This window comes from Psammomys obesus, unplaced genomic scaffold (assembly GCF_907164565.1).
Source record: "Psammomys obesus unplaced genomic scaffold, mPsaObe1.curated_primary_1811, whole genome shotgun sequence".
Classification (NCBI taxonomy): Eukaryota; Metazoa; Chordata; class Mammalia; order Rodentia; family Muridae; genus Psammomys; species Psammomys obesus.
Genome location: NW_026596234.1, coordinates 9,625,311 through 9,640,011, shown reverse-complemented (window position 1 = coordinate 9,640,011; position 14,701 = coordinate 9,625,311). Strand labels below are relative to the sequence as shown.

At 51.9% G+C, this 14,701-nt stretch overlaps 1 protein-coding gene across 4 annotated transcripts in view; it reads right to left on the bottom strand.

Moving 5' to 3' along the window:
- The window catches only part of Nfatc2 (nuclear factor of activated T cells 2), a 119,614-nt gene that overhangs the window by 14,623 nt on the left and 90,290 nt on the right, over positions 1 to 14,701 (bottom strand). For all 4 annotated transcript variants that reach the window (XM_055596186.1, XM_055596187.1, XM_055596184.1 and 1 more), the window contains exons 8-9: positions 14,210 to 14,336; positions 11,664 to 12,359 (exon numbers count right to left, since the gene is read on the bottom strand). In XM_055596186.1, the coding sequence (XP_055452161.1) occupies positions 11,664 to 12,359; positions 14,210 to 14,336 (823 nt within the window). The remainder of the gene's footprint in view (positions 1 to 11,663; positions 12,360 to 14,209; positions 14,337 to 14,701) is intronic.

Below are 14,701 nucleotides of genomic sequence, written 5' to 3'. Positions count from 1 at the left end.
GTAGGTGACAAGAGCCGTTCCTAACTTCAGGTTTTGGAGGGCACTGGTGGTTTCTAAGACCCAGCCAACATGCTGTTACAGTCATGGAGGGATAAGAGCCCAGTTCCATAGCCTCAGTTTACCCATCTGTAATACGGGAACCAGTACAGGAGATGGCTGGCTCTTGGCCCATATCCATCCTACATCCACACGGTTCCTCTCCTTGCTTCTAAGCATCATCCCCTTGAGAGTATCTGTATCTTCAGAGTAGGAGGGTCAGAAGTACAAGTCACATCCTGCCCCTGCAAGCCTTCCCTGCCCCCACAGAGCACCCGCTGCCTCAGGCTGACCACGTGTGGAAGAGAATTCTGAGTCACCCACTGCTGCAAACCAGAGGCCCCGGGAAGCTAGCCCCAGCAGCCAGCACCCAGACAACTTACTTGCAAGGCCTCAGGGCTTCTGAGAAAAATGCATTGTTCCAAACTGTCCCCTGCTCTCGGGATGAGTAAACACAGCAGTTCTGAGGCTCTGATTTCAAGTGAGAGGCAGAGGTGCTAGCCAGGCAACAGCATGCTCTGGGTGGGGGTGAGCAGAGCAGTTTGCACCCAACCTCAAGGTGGTAAAGGAACCACCTACCTTCAGCAGTGCCCCAGAGAGGGGGGGGTTCAGTATGCAAGATCTGAGCTACACCGGGTGGTGCTGTGAGGCCCAATCCCAGCATCCTCACCTCTGACCTAGCCAAGCTCACCTGGCACCTCAGAGCCCTGTCAAGGGGCCTAAGGAGGAGCAGGCCTGTGTGTCTGGGATGCCCAGGAGATGAGTGACTGGCCAGTCACTCTCGGCTTTAGCCTATCTAGAGATCCCTGACACACAGGTCTTATGCAGGCCTCAAACTTAGGTATATGCTAGTTCCAGCTGAGGCATGTTAGCAGGAACCAGCATGCAGAGACATCTGGCTTTAGATGGCTCAGAGCAAGCCCCTGGGCACATAGTAACATAGGCTGCCGAGATAGGTCCTGTTTCTCTGCGTGTGTGCAGGTGTGTGGAGGTCAGAGGTAAACCTCTGGTGTTGCTCCTCAGCGCCTGTCTGTCTGGAGTATTTCCTGGTCATAAGGCCAACGGGCAGTGTGCCCTGAGCTTTGGGCCACGCCATTCACCTGCTGGACAAGATCTTTTCCTTAGTGGTGCTAAAGAGTTCATGATCTACGGTTGACCTAATACTCGGCATAGTCCTGGGGCCCTGAGATCTGCCATCATGGATGAACACACAGACAGACGGAAGACAGCCAGCTGGTTCCAGCACCCACAAGAGGTCTAACAAGAGGCTGCAGCTCCCATGATGCTCCATGTCTCATGCCCTATAAACAGTTACAGTAGGTTGTCACAGGTATATCACTGCTAGACAGAAACTGACCTTGGTGACAAGGCCCAAGGAGAGCCCTGCCCTGGTGTGAGGAAGCCACAGGCCCTCCGGGCCACACGACCGTGGGGAAGATTAGATATCCGGGCAGGGGAGACTATGAGTGATTAACTCAGAAAACCTTGGCCCTGCATGCCAACACCAAGCAGAACTGTGCAGGGTGATTCCCGGGCTGGGCCCAGTAGAGTCTCTTAATGCTGTAAGGGGAGAAGGCCCCACCACTGGCCTCATCCTTGAACTCAAGACCATTGGTGGGTTCTTGCACAGCCTGAGGTCCAACAGTGTTGATCCTGCAGGACAGAGTAGGGCCCTGCATGCCTTTCAAGATCTGGGTGACACCTACTGCCAGTTGGTGATGGAGTGGAGAGGATTAACCGGAATCACATTAACTGCACACTTTTCAGAAATAAGCTAAAGAAAACTAAAGACACTGTTTACCACAGACCATTTAAAGAAATAGAAAGGCGTGAGGCTGGAGAGATGGCCCAGCGGTTAAGAGTGCCTACTGCTCTTCCGGAAGACCCAAGTTTGGTTCCCAGGACCCACTTTAGGCAGCTCATAAACTTTAATCCACATCCAGGGATTCTGACGCCCTCTTCTGGCTCCTGTGGGTACCTGCACGAATGTGCATATACCCACATCTATCCAGGTAAGTAATAAAGACATGGAAAGGGGTAAGGGTGGGCACCATGATGGGGGAGAACAGTGAGTGACTTGAGCTAGCGACGCAAGCACATCAAGGTGCGGACCACATAACCAAGCAACTCCTCAGGCAGATCTCACATGAGAAATAATCCTGGGCACACATGCTAGGAGGCAACAGCAAGGAGAAAGCACCACCTGGGACCCGGAGCAGGATGGGTAAGCAAGGTGAAATAGAAGGCTGAAAAAGAAACAGGGAAGAATCGCAGCAACAAGCAAGCCACAGTCACCTAAGGTGGAAAGCAGAAGCAAATTCCAGGAACCTTCATAGAAAGGCTGCTTTCCAGGAGAGTTCTCAGGCCTGAAAAACCAAGCAAACTGTCCGGACGACTGAACAGAAACAAAAGGAAACCACAAGCATGGAATTCAGAGCACCATCCCTGTGGAGGGAATGAGGGTGTGTTTATGAGGACACGCCGAGTTCACGCACTATCCTTCCTACAAGCCCAGTAGCTGCCTCTTAAATAAGGCAGCCTAGACCCCATCATGGCTGAATCGGAGCCAGCTGCTCACTGATACTGACACAGACCCTTCTGTGAGGGTCAAAGCCCAAAACTACAGATCACTAAACAGCACAAGTACCTTTTAAGGAATGTGAGACGTCACAGAGAGAGGGCAGGGCACGGCTACATAGAAAGACACCAAGCTGACCAGACTCACGTACATGCTACACTGTGACTAACAGGTAAACTGTAAAACATATATACTCAAGTATTCATATGAATGTTTTATAATCTATAATGAACATTTACAGAGCAATTGAAACTATGAGCACTGTACTTTATGTCATTAAAAATTTATCATTTTTAAGAATGACTGGTAAAAAGGAGTTTTTTTTTTTTAATCATTTTTTGTTTTGTTTTGTTTTGTTTTGTTTTGTTTTGTTTTTGGAGACTGGGTCAGGTCGCCCAGGCTAGCCTTTGACTAGCCAATGATGATGTTGAATTCATGATCTTTCTGCCTCCACCTCACCAGGGCTGGGATTACAGCAACCACGGCTTCCAGTACTCTGTCAACTGAGCCACGTTCCCATGTTGTTTTAGAGAGACATGACTGAGGGGGTCACAGCCATCTGGTCATCTTTAGGTCATCAGAAGGGCTCAAAGGTCAGAGGGACTCTTGTTTAAATTTATTCCTGATGAGGATCAATAGGTACTATGTGTTTTTGGCTCTTAAAGCATCTGTATTGTTAATATAGCTGATAAAACATGCACACTGTGGTCTGCACATCGGAGGGCTCTTTCCAGCCTGAGGCCTCGGGCACACTGCTAAGGGTAGGAAATCCTTATTTAGATCCAACTGATGACAGGGACAAAAAGATCTACTCCAATCGGCCATTCAAACCTTAAAACATCAATTATGCTAAGGCCATGAGTTCATAACGGCTCCAAATAAGTCACGCACAAACAACCCTAACTGATGGCCAGGGAAGGATGTTAATAAACTGACCTATTATTTTTAAAATGGTAAAGACCAGGGAAGAATTGAGGCATTCATCAGGTTTTCCCAGCTATCTGAATTCTCCCATTGTGGGCACAGGGGAGTTTCCCTTTATAGTTGTTTTCCAGTCCATGGTGGGGGGCGGGGCAGAGGAAGGGATGGCTGAATGGGAACAGAGAGGCACCCAGCACGTTAACCAGCCACTTGGTGGAGGGAGGTGTTCCCCAGCAAGGGCTACTAACCTCCAAGGCCAAGAGGCCACCTGAAGCCATGCCCCTCCCAATGAGGAGGAACCACTTCTTGTGAGGCAGCCTTTCAAATACTGGGAAACCTGACTGTCACAGCCGTCCAAGGTCATTTTAACATACAGGGCATCTGTGTCACACCTCTCCAAAGTCATGTTAATATACGGGACATCTATGTCACACCTGTCCAACAGCATACTAACATACAGGACCTCTAGAGGCAGAGGACCAGATCCAACCTCCCCACAGGAAAGATAGAGGTTGAAAGAAAAGAAATTCCACAGGGCAAACCATCAAGTTTATGCAGTAAAAATGGCTGAATAAATGCTGTGATAAGTTCACCCTTATGAGACTCTGGGGGTTGGTGTTTAATATAAAGAAGCAACAGAACAGTGTGGGGTTAGACAAACTTAGAACCAAGGCAATCTACCTACCTACCTACCTACCTACCTACCTACCTACTTACCTATTTCTATCTCTCTCTCTCTCTTTCTCTCTCTCTCTCTCTCATCTATCTATCTAAGCAGCCACTCTTTGGGGCTGATTCTAATGCAAACACAAGATAAAATTATGCAAGTAAACAAGGTGGACTTGGACTTGGCTCAGCGGTAAAGTGCCTGCTATGCTAACATGAGGACCCAGAATCCATTCGAAAAGTCTGGACCTGTTGGCATACACTGACAGTCCCAGTCCTGAGAAGGTTCGCTGGCCAGCCAGATCAGTTAGTTCTAGGCTCAGTAAAAGACCCTGCCTCGAAAAATAAGGCCACAAGTGAGAGAGAAGAGAAGATGTTGACCCTCTCACCTTCACAGACACAAGTGCCCATGTGTACACACACACATACACACACACACACACACACACACACACACACACACACGAACAGGGTGGGAAGCAGGAGAGAGACTTTTAAACGTCTTACCCATTTAAGATGGTCCCCCCAGGCATGAGGAGGAGGAAAGCAGGCTGACAGAGGCAGAGAGGGTTCTCCCAGGTCCCCATCTGTGCAGGTCCCGCTTTAGGCAGCCACAGGGGTCAATGACCAAGGGCAGCCAAGCACAGCAGGACCAACAGACGGTGTGATGCTAAGCAGCCAGACCACAGCCTTCCACCATGGTGGGTGTGGTGGGTGTGAGCACAGGCAGGCAGGTGCTGGCTATAGAAAGATAGATGCCTGGGGCCTGCCTTTGCCTTGATTGAGTCCTGATGGTTGCTGAGAGGAATGTGGGCCCCAAGTAGCCAGATCCTTGGCTTTTCTGAGGGATGCTGGAAGTCTATTTTTCTGTACAGTTCTCTGTTTCTGTAATGCTGGTATCTAATCTTTTTTTTTTTTTTCTTAAGTACTATGTAAGTGGACCAAGCAAAATCTTCAGGCTAACTGCACCCAGGGAACACCAGCAGGCCACCCCTTTCCCACAGGCAAGAGCTGATGACAACTCGATCCACGTGTTAGGAGGATGTGGAGAGACCTATTTAGTCAGTTTGGGATCAATTCCTTTTTAGGTGCCCAATAAAGCTAAGAATTCAAAGACCTTATCAACTCCCAGCATCTGTCAGTACCATCCCTGAACACTTCACAGACATCCTGCCATCATCAGTTTAGGCAATAGAACCCCCATTTTTCCATAATTTTGGAAAACACAGCAAGCAAGCAGGGAGTGTCCTTCCAGCTTCTCTGGGACAGCAGACTCAAAGGGCCACAGAAGAAACCCATTTGTAATTCACAGAAGGCCCTTTAGCCCAAAGTACCTGCATCTAATGGTTCTGCCATAGACAAAGCTGGATGTCCCACACGGGCTGCAAGGTGACCCAGGGGCTGTCCACTCTGCTCGCCTGCCCAGAGATCTAGTTGCAGAGCAGTGAAGGGGATGAAGCAGATGCCATCCCATTTCGGCAGACTTTGTGGCTAAGGATGGGAGCAGACACCTCTCACGCCCAGCCCTGAGCGTCTTCCACTTTCCCTACAAACAGAACGGATGGTGTGGATGGACAAAGCAGGCCCGGCCTTTGTTTATAAACCGTCTCAACGGGACTGGATCCCCAGATCAATAAAAAATTAAAGAGGTGTCAAAAATGCCATGGGGAAGAGCCAAGTTGATGGTTTACTCATTCCCCAAGACCCAAGCCCTTCTCCAGGTGCTTAAACTAAGTCAAATGCATCCAGGGCAAGAAACAAGCTCAGCAGGGTGGTTCAGGGCAAAGCCCAAAGGCAAAACCCAAACAGCAGCTCTGTGGGAATGGAAGAAAAAACTACAAGCTCTTCTCAAAAGAGGCGTAGGATGGGGGTTAGTGCACCGACCCCCAAGAACAAAACCTCTGCCAGGTGTGCAAATTGTATTAACCGATGGGGATCAAATAGCAGAGAAAGTATAAAAGGAAGAGCTGGCTAGCTGCTGGCCAGTCAGCTCCTAGCCTTGAGCCACTAAGTTCCTTTTGGGGGAGATTTGCTTTTCTGTAGAGAAGTAGGCTACAGCCAGGGCCAATATTTGAGGGGAGTAAATAGATATTTACATAATACAAAACACACAGATTATGTTAGGTGTGGCCTGGGAGACAGAGGCCCACCATGGTATACAGCACTGTATGCAGTGGCTTCCCAGTTTTCCCCAAAGTGGCTATGGCGCTTGTCCTGACCCAACAGCGCATGGCTGTTCACTGAGGCGGAGAGGCAGCTGGGCCGTTCTGCCTCTGTCCTAACAGGAATTGAAGGATACAGAAAGGCCTCTGACATTTGCCAGACGCTGAGCTATCCATTCCTCTTGTCCAATTGACCCCCTTTCCCCGACTTGTGACTGCAAGAAAGCAGCCTGTGAGGAGATGGCTATTCAACAGAGCTGTGACTCAGTGAAAGATGATAGCACGCATGGGAATGGCCATCGTGGTTCTCCATGCTGGGTGCTCATGGAGGACCTTTATGGCAGGCAGGCTGAGAGGACAGCTCCTCTGGGAAAGGCTTATGGTGCTTTGGTGTCATTTGACCTCCCAAAGCCAGGGCCCATCCTCTGCAAACATCTGCCCCGCAGGATCCCAGAGACAGGTAGAGGCCATCCTAGCCTGGCAGCGGCCACCGGAAGGCAGCTTCATTATGTAAGCCAGCAGCACAGAGTACACAGAGAATGGGCTGGAGTGCCTAAGAGGCACAACAGTGGGCAGGAGGGGCAGGGTGGAGGGTCAAACCTGGTCCACTGCTGGGGAGAGGAGACATTCAGACCCACCACAGGCTCAGTTAAGTGATCCGCAAACAGTGACCCTTGCCCGTTCCGTGGGTTTGTCTGTGCACAGGTGGGGTTTTCCGAACTCTAGAATTTTCTAAGGAGCCTTTGCTGAATTGACAAGAGGAAGGATTCAGGTTGAGTCAACCCCAAGGCTCTTCTTCAAAGCCCAGCGTCTCCCCTGATGTCTGCCTAGCCCAGAGTCTACTGGGACAATGACCGTGCTGCTGCTGCTGTTTGGGGCGGGGCAGAGGGATCTGACAGTGTGACCAACTACTCTCCATGCTTAGATCCCTGTCAGAGGCTGGGGAGATGGCACAGGGGTAATGCATTTGTTGTGCAACTCTGAAGACCTGACTTTGAATCTCAAAAGCCCACATAGAAGCCAGGAGTGTGTGCCTGGGATCCCAGCACCCCTACTGTGAGATGGAAGGTTGAGGCAGAAGAACTCCCAGGTGCTTGCAGGCAGGCTACACAGCTAAGAACGACAGAGACCCTGTCTCCAATAAGGTGGAAGGTGATGAAGGACACCCAAGAATGCCCTCTGACCTATACACGCATGCGCGCACACACACACACACACACACACACACACACACACACACACACACCCCATACTGGGGAAGTTCCTATTTTTCCCTTTTACAATAATCTTGAGCCTTGGGGGCCATTTTTCACCACAGAGGTGGGTACTAGGCACCCAGGCAGGAAGCCCAAACAGAACCTCTAGACCCAACAGGCTCCAAACCGAGACTGGACCCATGAGCCAGAACCGGCCCTGCCTGCCACGGGATTGGTGTGTAGGACACCCTGTCCCCCACACTCATGTCAGCAAATGATGTCACAGTGCCTGTGCATAGGGAACGCGTGCCGCTCCTTCTGCAGAAGGTAAGAAATTCGGATCAACATCTGTTCACAACCACACGCAGACTCCCTAGGACAGATGTTCCCAAGGTGAATGACACTGTCCTCCGAGGCACTGGCGTTAATTCTTTACAAGGGGAGGAGTGAAAAAACACTTCACATATTCAGGTCCTCACACCCGGTAGAGGGTTGGGGTACATAGACACAACCTGTTTGTGACACCAGTATCCCATCCCTCAGTAGCTCAGAAAACAACCTAAAAAGGAGAAAGAGGACCAGGGATGTAGCTCAGTGGTAGAGCACTTGCCTAGCGTGTAGAAGGGTCTGGGGTCAAGCACAGAACCCACTCCCATCCATGAAAAATTCGGTGAAGATCCATGCTGTGATTTTGAGGTAACCCTTTTGTGATACTACGAAACTGATTTGGGGATGGGTGTTAATATAGTTCGATATTTAAATATAGATAGTAGAAAGTATTCCATTTTCATCCAGCTCATGTCTCCTGCTCATGCATTTCTTATGAAGAACACGGGCTGAAGCAGCTTCCAAACCGGTGTTCCCCACACCGACAGATGCTTGCTCACACGTGTTACACAGGGTAGGCTGTCCCCAGGTACCAGCCAGCACCAGACCACATCCTCTCTCCCAAGAAAGGAGAAGGATATCAAAGATGTCTGGGGAGTTGGGCCCCTGCTCCTTCTGTCCCCACAGGCCCCGTCCTGTGGCTAAGACCCAAGGGCACGCTTAGGCTCCAGGGTCTGTGGTGGACTTGGTGGTGAGCTGGCCTGATGACCCCAAACCACAGTTCAGCTGTGGCATCAACATGGCTCCCAGGAGGAGTCACCAACAGTGAGAGTTACCGGCGACAGTCACTTCTGAGTCCCCCTTAGGCATTCCTCCCAAGCACCTACATCTGGCACAGAGCCCACAGCCACCCTGCACTGACACTAAGGAAGTGGCAGAGGTGACCTACACTGCTGTCCTACTTTGGCACTCTGAGATGCATCTCGAATAACCCTGTTCAGGGAAAGCAGCTCGCTTCAGCTCCATCTCCTTCTTGTTGGGGATTCACCTTCACTAAAGTCAGCTGAGTCTAAAATCCCAGCACAGCTTTGAGATACTCAGAGCTGCAGGCCACGTGGGGCCTGTGGAGGCTTTGCGTTACCTAAATGTGCAAATCTGTGAAAACGCTTAATTTACAAACCGGTCCACTGACAATGAGAGAGCCTACTATCGGGAAAAACCGTGTAAAACTATTTCTTTCCAGCATTTTCCATTTAATATTTTAGACTGAGGCTGAACGGGTACCTGAAACTGAAGAATGAAAACCCAGAGGTAAAGGAGGCGACTGTAAGCCTTTGGTTGCCCTGAAAATGACACATGAACTTGATCCTAGCGTCTGTTTCTCAAAGGCAGCCAGAGCCATCTTCTCCAAAAATACCTAGATCACTGTTGCAGAAGACCCCCTTCCCCCCCACCACCTGCTCTGACCTCAAGGCCACCATCACCTGCTGTTCCTACTCCCCAAAATGCTCTTCAGACCTTCCTGTGGCTGTGCCCTGCCCCCCAGCTGCCCTGCAGCTCCCCCATCCCTTCCCTCATTTGTTAGGATCACACCCTTGGACACTGGCCTTCACATTCACATCCTATCCTTATAGATCTATGTCACAAAAATGCCTCAAGCAGAAGGCTTTGTTTCCTAGTGTTTATCCCCACCCCCACCCAAAGCCCGGAGCCTACCTGGCTCAGGAGGTGGCCAGCAAATACTTGGGGGTCTGGGCATGAAGGGTGAGAGAGCTTAGGGGCCAAGACAGAGGGGCAGGAAGAGTTGAGGACAAGGAGAGCTGGACAGGGCAGAGAAGAGACGTGGAGGGGCTAGTTTACTGGACCAGTACACAGCCCGAAGTGTCTGGTACAATCCGGGGTTTCAGGAAGACAGACTAGTTCCTGAAGGATTCCACAAGCCAGGAGGGAGCAGGTCAGGGTTCACAGACCACATGGCCAGGGTAGGTGAGGGAGACCTGGAATGTCAGGCATTTCCCGTTGCAAGGAGATTTTCGTAGGCATCTCTCACTATCAGAACGAGAAAGGCAGATGAGCTCGCAGCCCAAGGAGGAACAGGCCCAGAGAGCCAAGAACGTGTAGGAATGCAGCCCAGGAGAGGGGTGTGTCGCAGGGCACATGGCCATGGCCCATTGGACCCACTGGGGTGTTGAGCTCCTCGGACCTGGGGAGTGGCAGAGCAAACATCCAAGGCCAATGTTTGCCTCTGTGCGGGGATCAGGCCTGATTGTCCACTGTCCCCTGATCACACTCCGCTGGCAGGTAGCCCGTGTTCTGGGCAGCCAGCTCTGGCTCTAGGGAATGACAACTGAAAGAAAAGGACCCCGAACCTTCAGTCCACCCGCCTACAATAAACCCCAAATGACAGAGCAGGAGGAATTCAGAAGCCAGAGTCACAGAGGAATGTGTGGCACTGTGCCCTGGGTGCGGGACCAGGCCTCTCAGGAGGACCCTGAGCCCTGGCAACCAAGAGCCAAACTGCACCCACGTCTCACCCCAGAGCACAGCAGGACACGCTGAGCAGAGCCTTGGGAACAGGGACAGCCATGCACCAAACATAAACTGGCCAGTGGCACCTTGCTGCCTCGGGGACACACGGCTCAGGCCCAGGGGGACAAAGCATGAATGGAGAAGCCTGAATATGGCATGTGAGGGACCAGTGCTGGACTTCAGAGCAGACCTGCTGTGGGCCACACCTCCAGGACTGTGGGCTGGCAGAGGACCCAAGACCACGGGGATGGCTCCAATTTGAGTGTGTAACACGTTCTACTGTCTAGGAAGTGCCAGGACACCTCCTGATCTCACAGATCTTTAAAGTCAACCAGAAGAGTCAAGGCTCTGAGGACTCCCTCAACAACCCAACCTTTTCACCTTGAAAGCCACAGAACAGCCCATCAGAGGACTTTCTCCAGCTATGGGGTGGGACAGACACTGGCCGCTTCGCCGTTCCTTCTCCAATTCAGAAACCATCCCAGGTTTCTTATCTTCTGGAGCTTCAAAGGGAAGAGAATTCTCCTCTACCTGCCCCACCCTCTCTCTGCTTTCCAAGTGCCCCTTGCTCATCTCGGGTGAGTGTGGCCTTCCTCCAAAAGCCCAACCACCCCTGTCACAGCTGCTCTGTGACATGCCTCTGGCCAGGCTATGTGCCCACAAGCTGGGGGCACCACCATACAAAGCCTTCTTCCATCCTTTTCCACATCAGCTGAGCTCTTCCCAGCGGAAGCACATTGCTACCCTCCATCAATGGTCTCTGTGTCCCGGCAGCACGTGGCAGAGCTGCCCACAGCCCCCATTCATGCCCCTGATAGAGCCCCTTTCAAGGGCTGTGCTTTCTCCTCACTCTCCACCCCTCCCTCGCACACAGAAGAGGGCCATAAAGTGGGATTTTCCTCCATGGGAAAGAAAGGAGACTCGTCTTCCTTCCTTCCCTGCTTTCCTGCTCTCCATCTAAATCTGGCCACGGAAAGGGAGTATGGAATCGATAAAACAGACCGAGGTCATGACCGCAGGGGACACTCTGGTGGCTTCCTCCTTTGGCTTCTTCTACTGAGTAGTAGGAGGGGACACTTATGACTGCCAAGCTCCCGCAGGGAGACGGTACACCTGAGACACTAAAGGTTATCTTATTCTTAGTCTTCAAGTTAAAATGGAGATACGGAGGCCCGAGAAGGTGGCAGGGCAGACTGGGCCATATGGGGCCTTCTAGGATGGGGACACTGGGCAAACACAGCCTCTTACCGTCATCCAGGTAGGTCTGGTCTAGGTTCTGTTCCTGTTTGACTGTCACTCCAGTAGGCAGAGCTTCCTTCTGGTCACTGACCGGGGGTCCGTTTTTGGCAGCTCTTTGGCTCGGGGCAGTCTGTTGTTGGATGACTGTGGGGTAGGAGCCCGGGGTTAACCTCTGACCTTGGCTGATGGGAGGCGGGCCAGGCCTGGCAGAGCTGGGGCCGAAGTTTTCACAGTACATGATATGCTGGAACTCCTGGTGACCCCCACCACGAAGCTGCTGGTTGGTGGGCGAGTAGTGGATCACGGGTGAGGCCTGCTGGCTGGCCGAGGATGTGTGTGGCAGGGCGGAGCCCTGCGCCTGGCCCTGAGAGCCAGCATGCACCAGCACAGAACGGTGGGCATCGGCCAGGCCCAATGGTGCTGCCAGGAGGGCTGGCTGCTGGTAGCCCAGCAGGCCCGGACTCAGGCTCTTGCTCCTCTGGTAGAGGGCGGCTGCGGGGCTCTGCTGCTGGTAGCGGGCATCGGGAGATGAAAGCCCTGAGCGGAACTGTTGGCAGGGGGCCATGGTAGCCACAAGACAGGAGGGGGACTCGGCCAGCATTGGGTGCTGTGGGTAATATGGCTGGCTCCCCAGGCCTCCGTGGGCGGGGCTGCAGATCAAAGACGAATCATACTCATCACTGGGTTCTGTCTTGATGGCAGGGACTGTGGGAGAGAAAAAGCACAGGGCTGAGGAGAAGGGACAGTGATGGAGAGGGTGGCTTTGGGAAACTTAGTGGTGAAACAAGGCTGGTCTGTAAGCTTTCGGCTATAAGACCCCCTGCCCTGGAATTGTCTTCAAGTAAAACTTGACCTTGAAATGCCCTTGAACTACAGGCTCTCCCAGCTGTGGACAGGTGGAGGGTAGGCTGGACTCTGCTGCAATCTGCACAGCCTCGTTCCCCAAGATGGGTGCTGAGAGGAGAAAGCTAGCTTGTGGTGATCCCTCCCCTACTCTTGATCCATCTGTCCCCATCATATCCCTGCTGTGTTTCCTCCTACAGGCCACCGTCCAAAACAGCCAGTGATGTTCAGTTCCTATGGTCAACTTGACCATGTCTCAAATCACCTAGGAGACACACCTCCGGGGATGTCTATGAGGGACTTTTATTTGGGATGAGTGGGAAGACCCGGCCTGAACGAGGGCAGCAGCATTCTGTGGGCTGGGATCTTAGACTGAATAAGAAGGAGAAGGTGAGCTCCACAGACACATTCATCTCTCTGCTTGCTGACTGAGTATGTCACGTGACCAGCCGTCTCACACCCCCGCTGCCATGCCTTCGCCACCACGAAAGGCGGTTCCCCTCTGAGCGTCAAAGTAAACCCTTCTCCCCTTAAGTTGCTTTGTCAGGTATTGGTCATAGCAATGAGAAAACTGGCTATCGCCCCTCCCAAAATCCCCCCTTAAGCATCACCAGATCCAAGAGGGAGGGACAGCTATACAAATGAGTGGCAGGGTTGTCACCGAGGTGAGAGGAGCGGCCTCCCGAGAGTCAAGCCGTGGAGGAGGCAAGCAAGAGCATAATTCCGACTCCAGGTCAACAAGATCACTTCTGAAAATGCCATTCAAAGCCAGCGTCTGTCTCAGTTCTGGACAGCTGGAGACCTAAGAGTTGGGTCTTGCTGGGGTCCTGCTCCACCAGCCAAGCTCTGAGGCTTAACCCAGGAAGGCCTTGCTACTGCAGGCGAAGGGAGAACACACCACAGCCTCCTTGCTGAAGGGACTGCTACACACGCAGGCTTGGGCCCATGCACGGCCTCTTCTGCTCCTGACAGCAATGTCGCATTGGTCCTCATGGTGACATCCTCATAGGAATTACCCAAGCCTGCCATGCACCCTGTTGAAACTGAGCCCACCAAGGCCAGATGTGTGGACCAGTCAGAGGACAGTGATGTGCTAAGGATTTAGGGCTAAGATTACAGGTTTTCAGGCCAGTTAGCTTCCCTAACCTGCTGGGTAGTGGGGGTAGGGGGAGGGCAGAAGGAGGACTTTCCCAAGGGTTAAATTTTTTCACCATTTCCAGTTTATTCTGCAACCACTGTAGTCACTGAACTCATCAGTTCAGTTTTTTGGGGTTTTCACTGGAACCACTTGGTGAAGATAGTTCCGCTTTCTCCGGCCTATAGAATTTCATGAATGAGACTTGGTCTGGCTGTGCCCCACATGGGGACAGTCAAGGACCCTGAGAGTTCTAGAGTGTGTGTACCTTACCTAAGTGTGTGACCAAACCTAAGACAAGGAGGGGCAGCAAGAGACATCTGCTTTGCTGTCTGTAAATGCCCTTACCTGCCACCAAGGAAGACATGGATGACAATGGCAGTGGGCAGCTGGCATCGTGGGTCAGACAGGAGCTGCTCTTACAGGAAAGTGCAGGCTAGCACAAGAAGAAACTGAGGCTGAGAGCAAGGGAGTCACTTTCTCCAGGTAACGCCACTAGGAGCAGAGCCCCTGGGAGTCCTGAGCCCCTGGCCCGAGCTGCCTGTCAGCTTGAAGGATGTCAGGAAGAATGACTCACCCGGGTGGTAGGTAAAGTGCTGGGGCTGGCTTCGTTTTCTCTTCCCATTGATGACATAGAAGTTCACCTTCACAGGGACACGGATGTGCTTGTTCCGGTACTCAGGGATCTCAACAAAAAGCATGTTCTAGGAGGAAGCAGTTGTCATGAACTTGACCATATGCGACATGGCTGGACACCTACCCAAGATCCCAAGCATGTCCACCCACCGCCCCATGGCAGGTGGTCTGGCTTTGTTCCCTACATACGTGGAGAAATTTGATCAGAGGGAATTTGACTTTTCATCCTGACAAGGAAAGTTGATCTAACAGTGTGTGAAGATGCCAGGGTCACAAACCAAAGGGCCTACGGCTTGGTAGTGATCCACTCACTAAGTTCAGTTTGTGCTGGCTGAGTAAGTTCAAAGGTAAGGAGAGGGGAGGGAGGGATGGATGGAAATACTGGGGAAGGAAGGGGATGAAGGGGGAGGGAGAAAGAAAAAAAGGGAAGGAA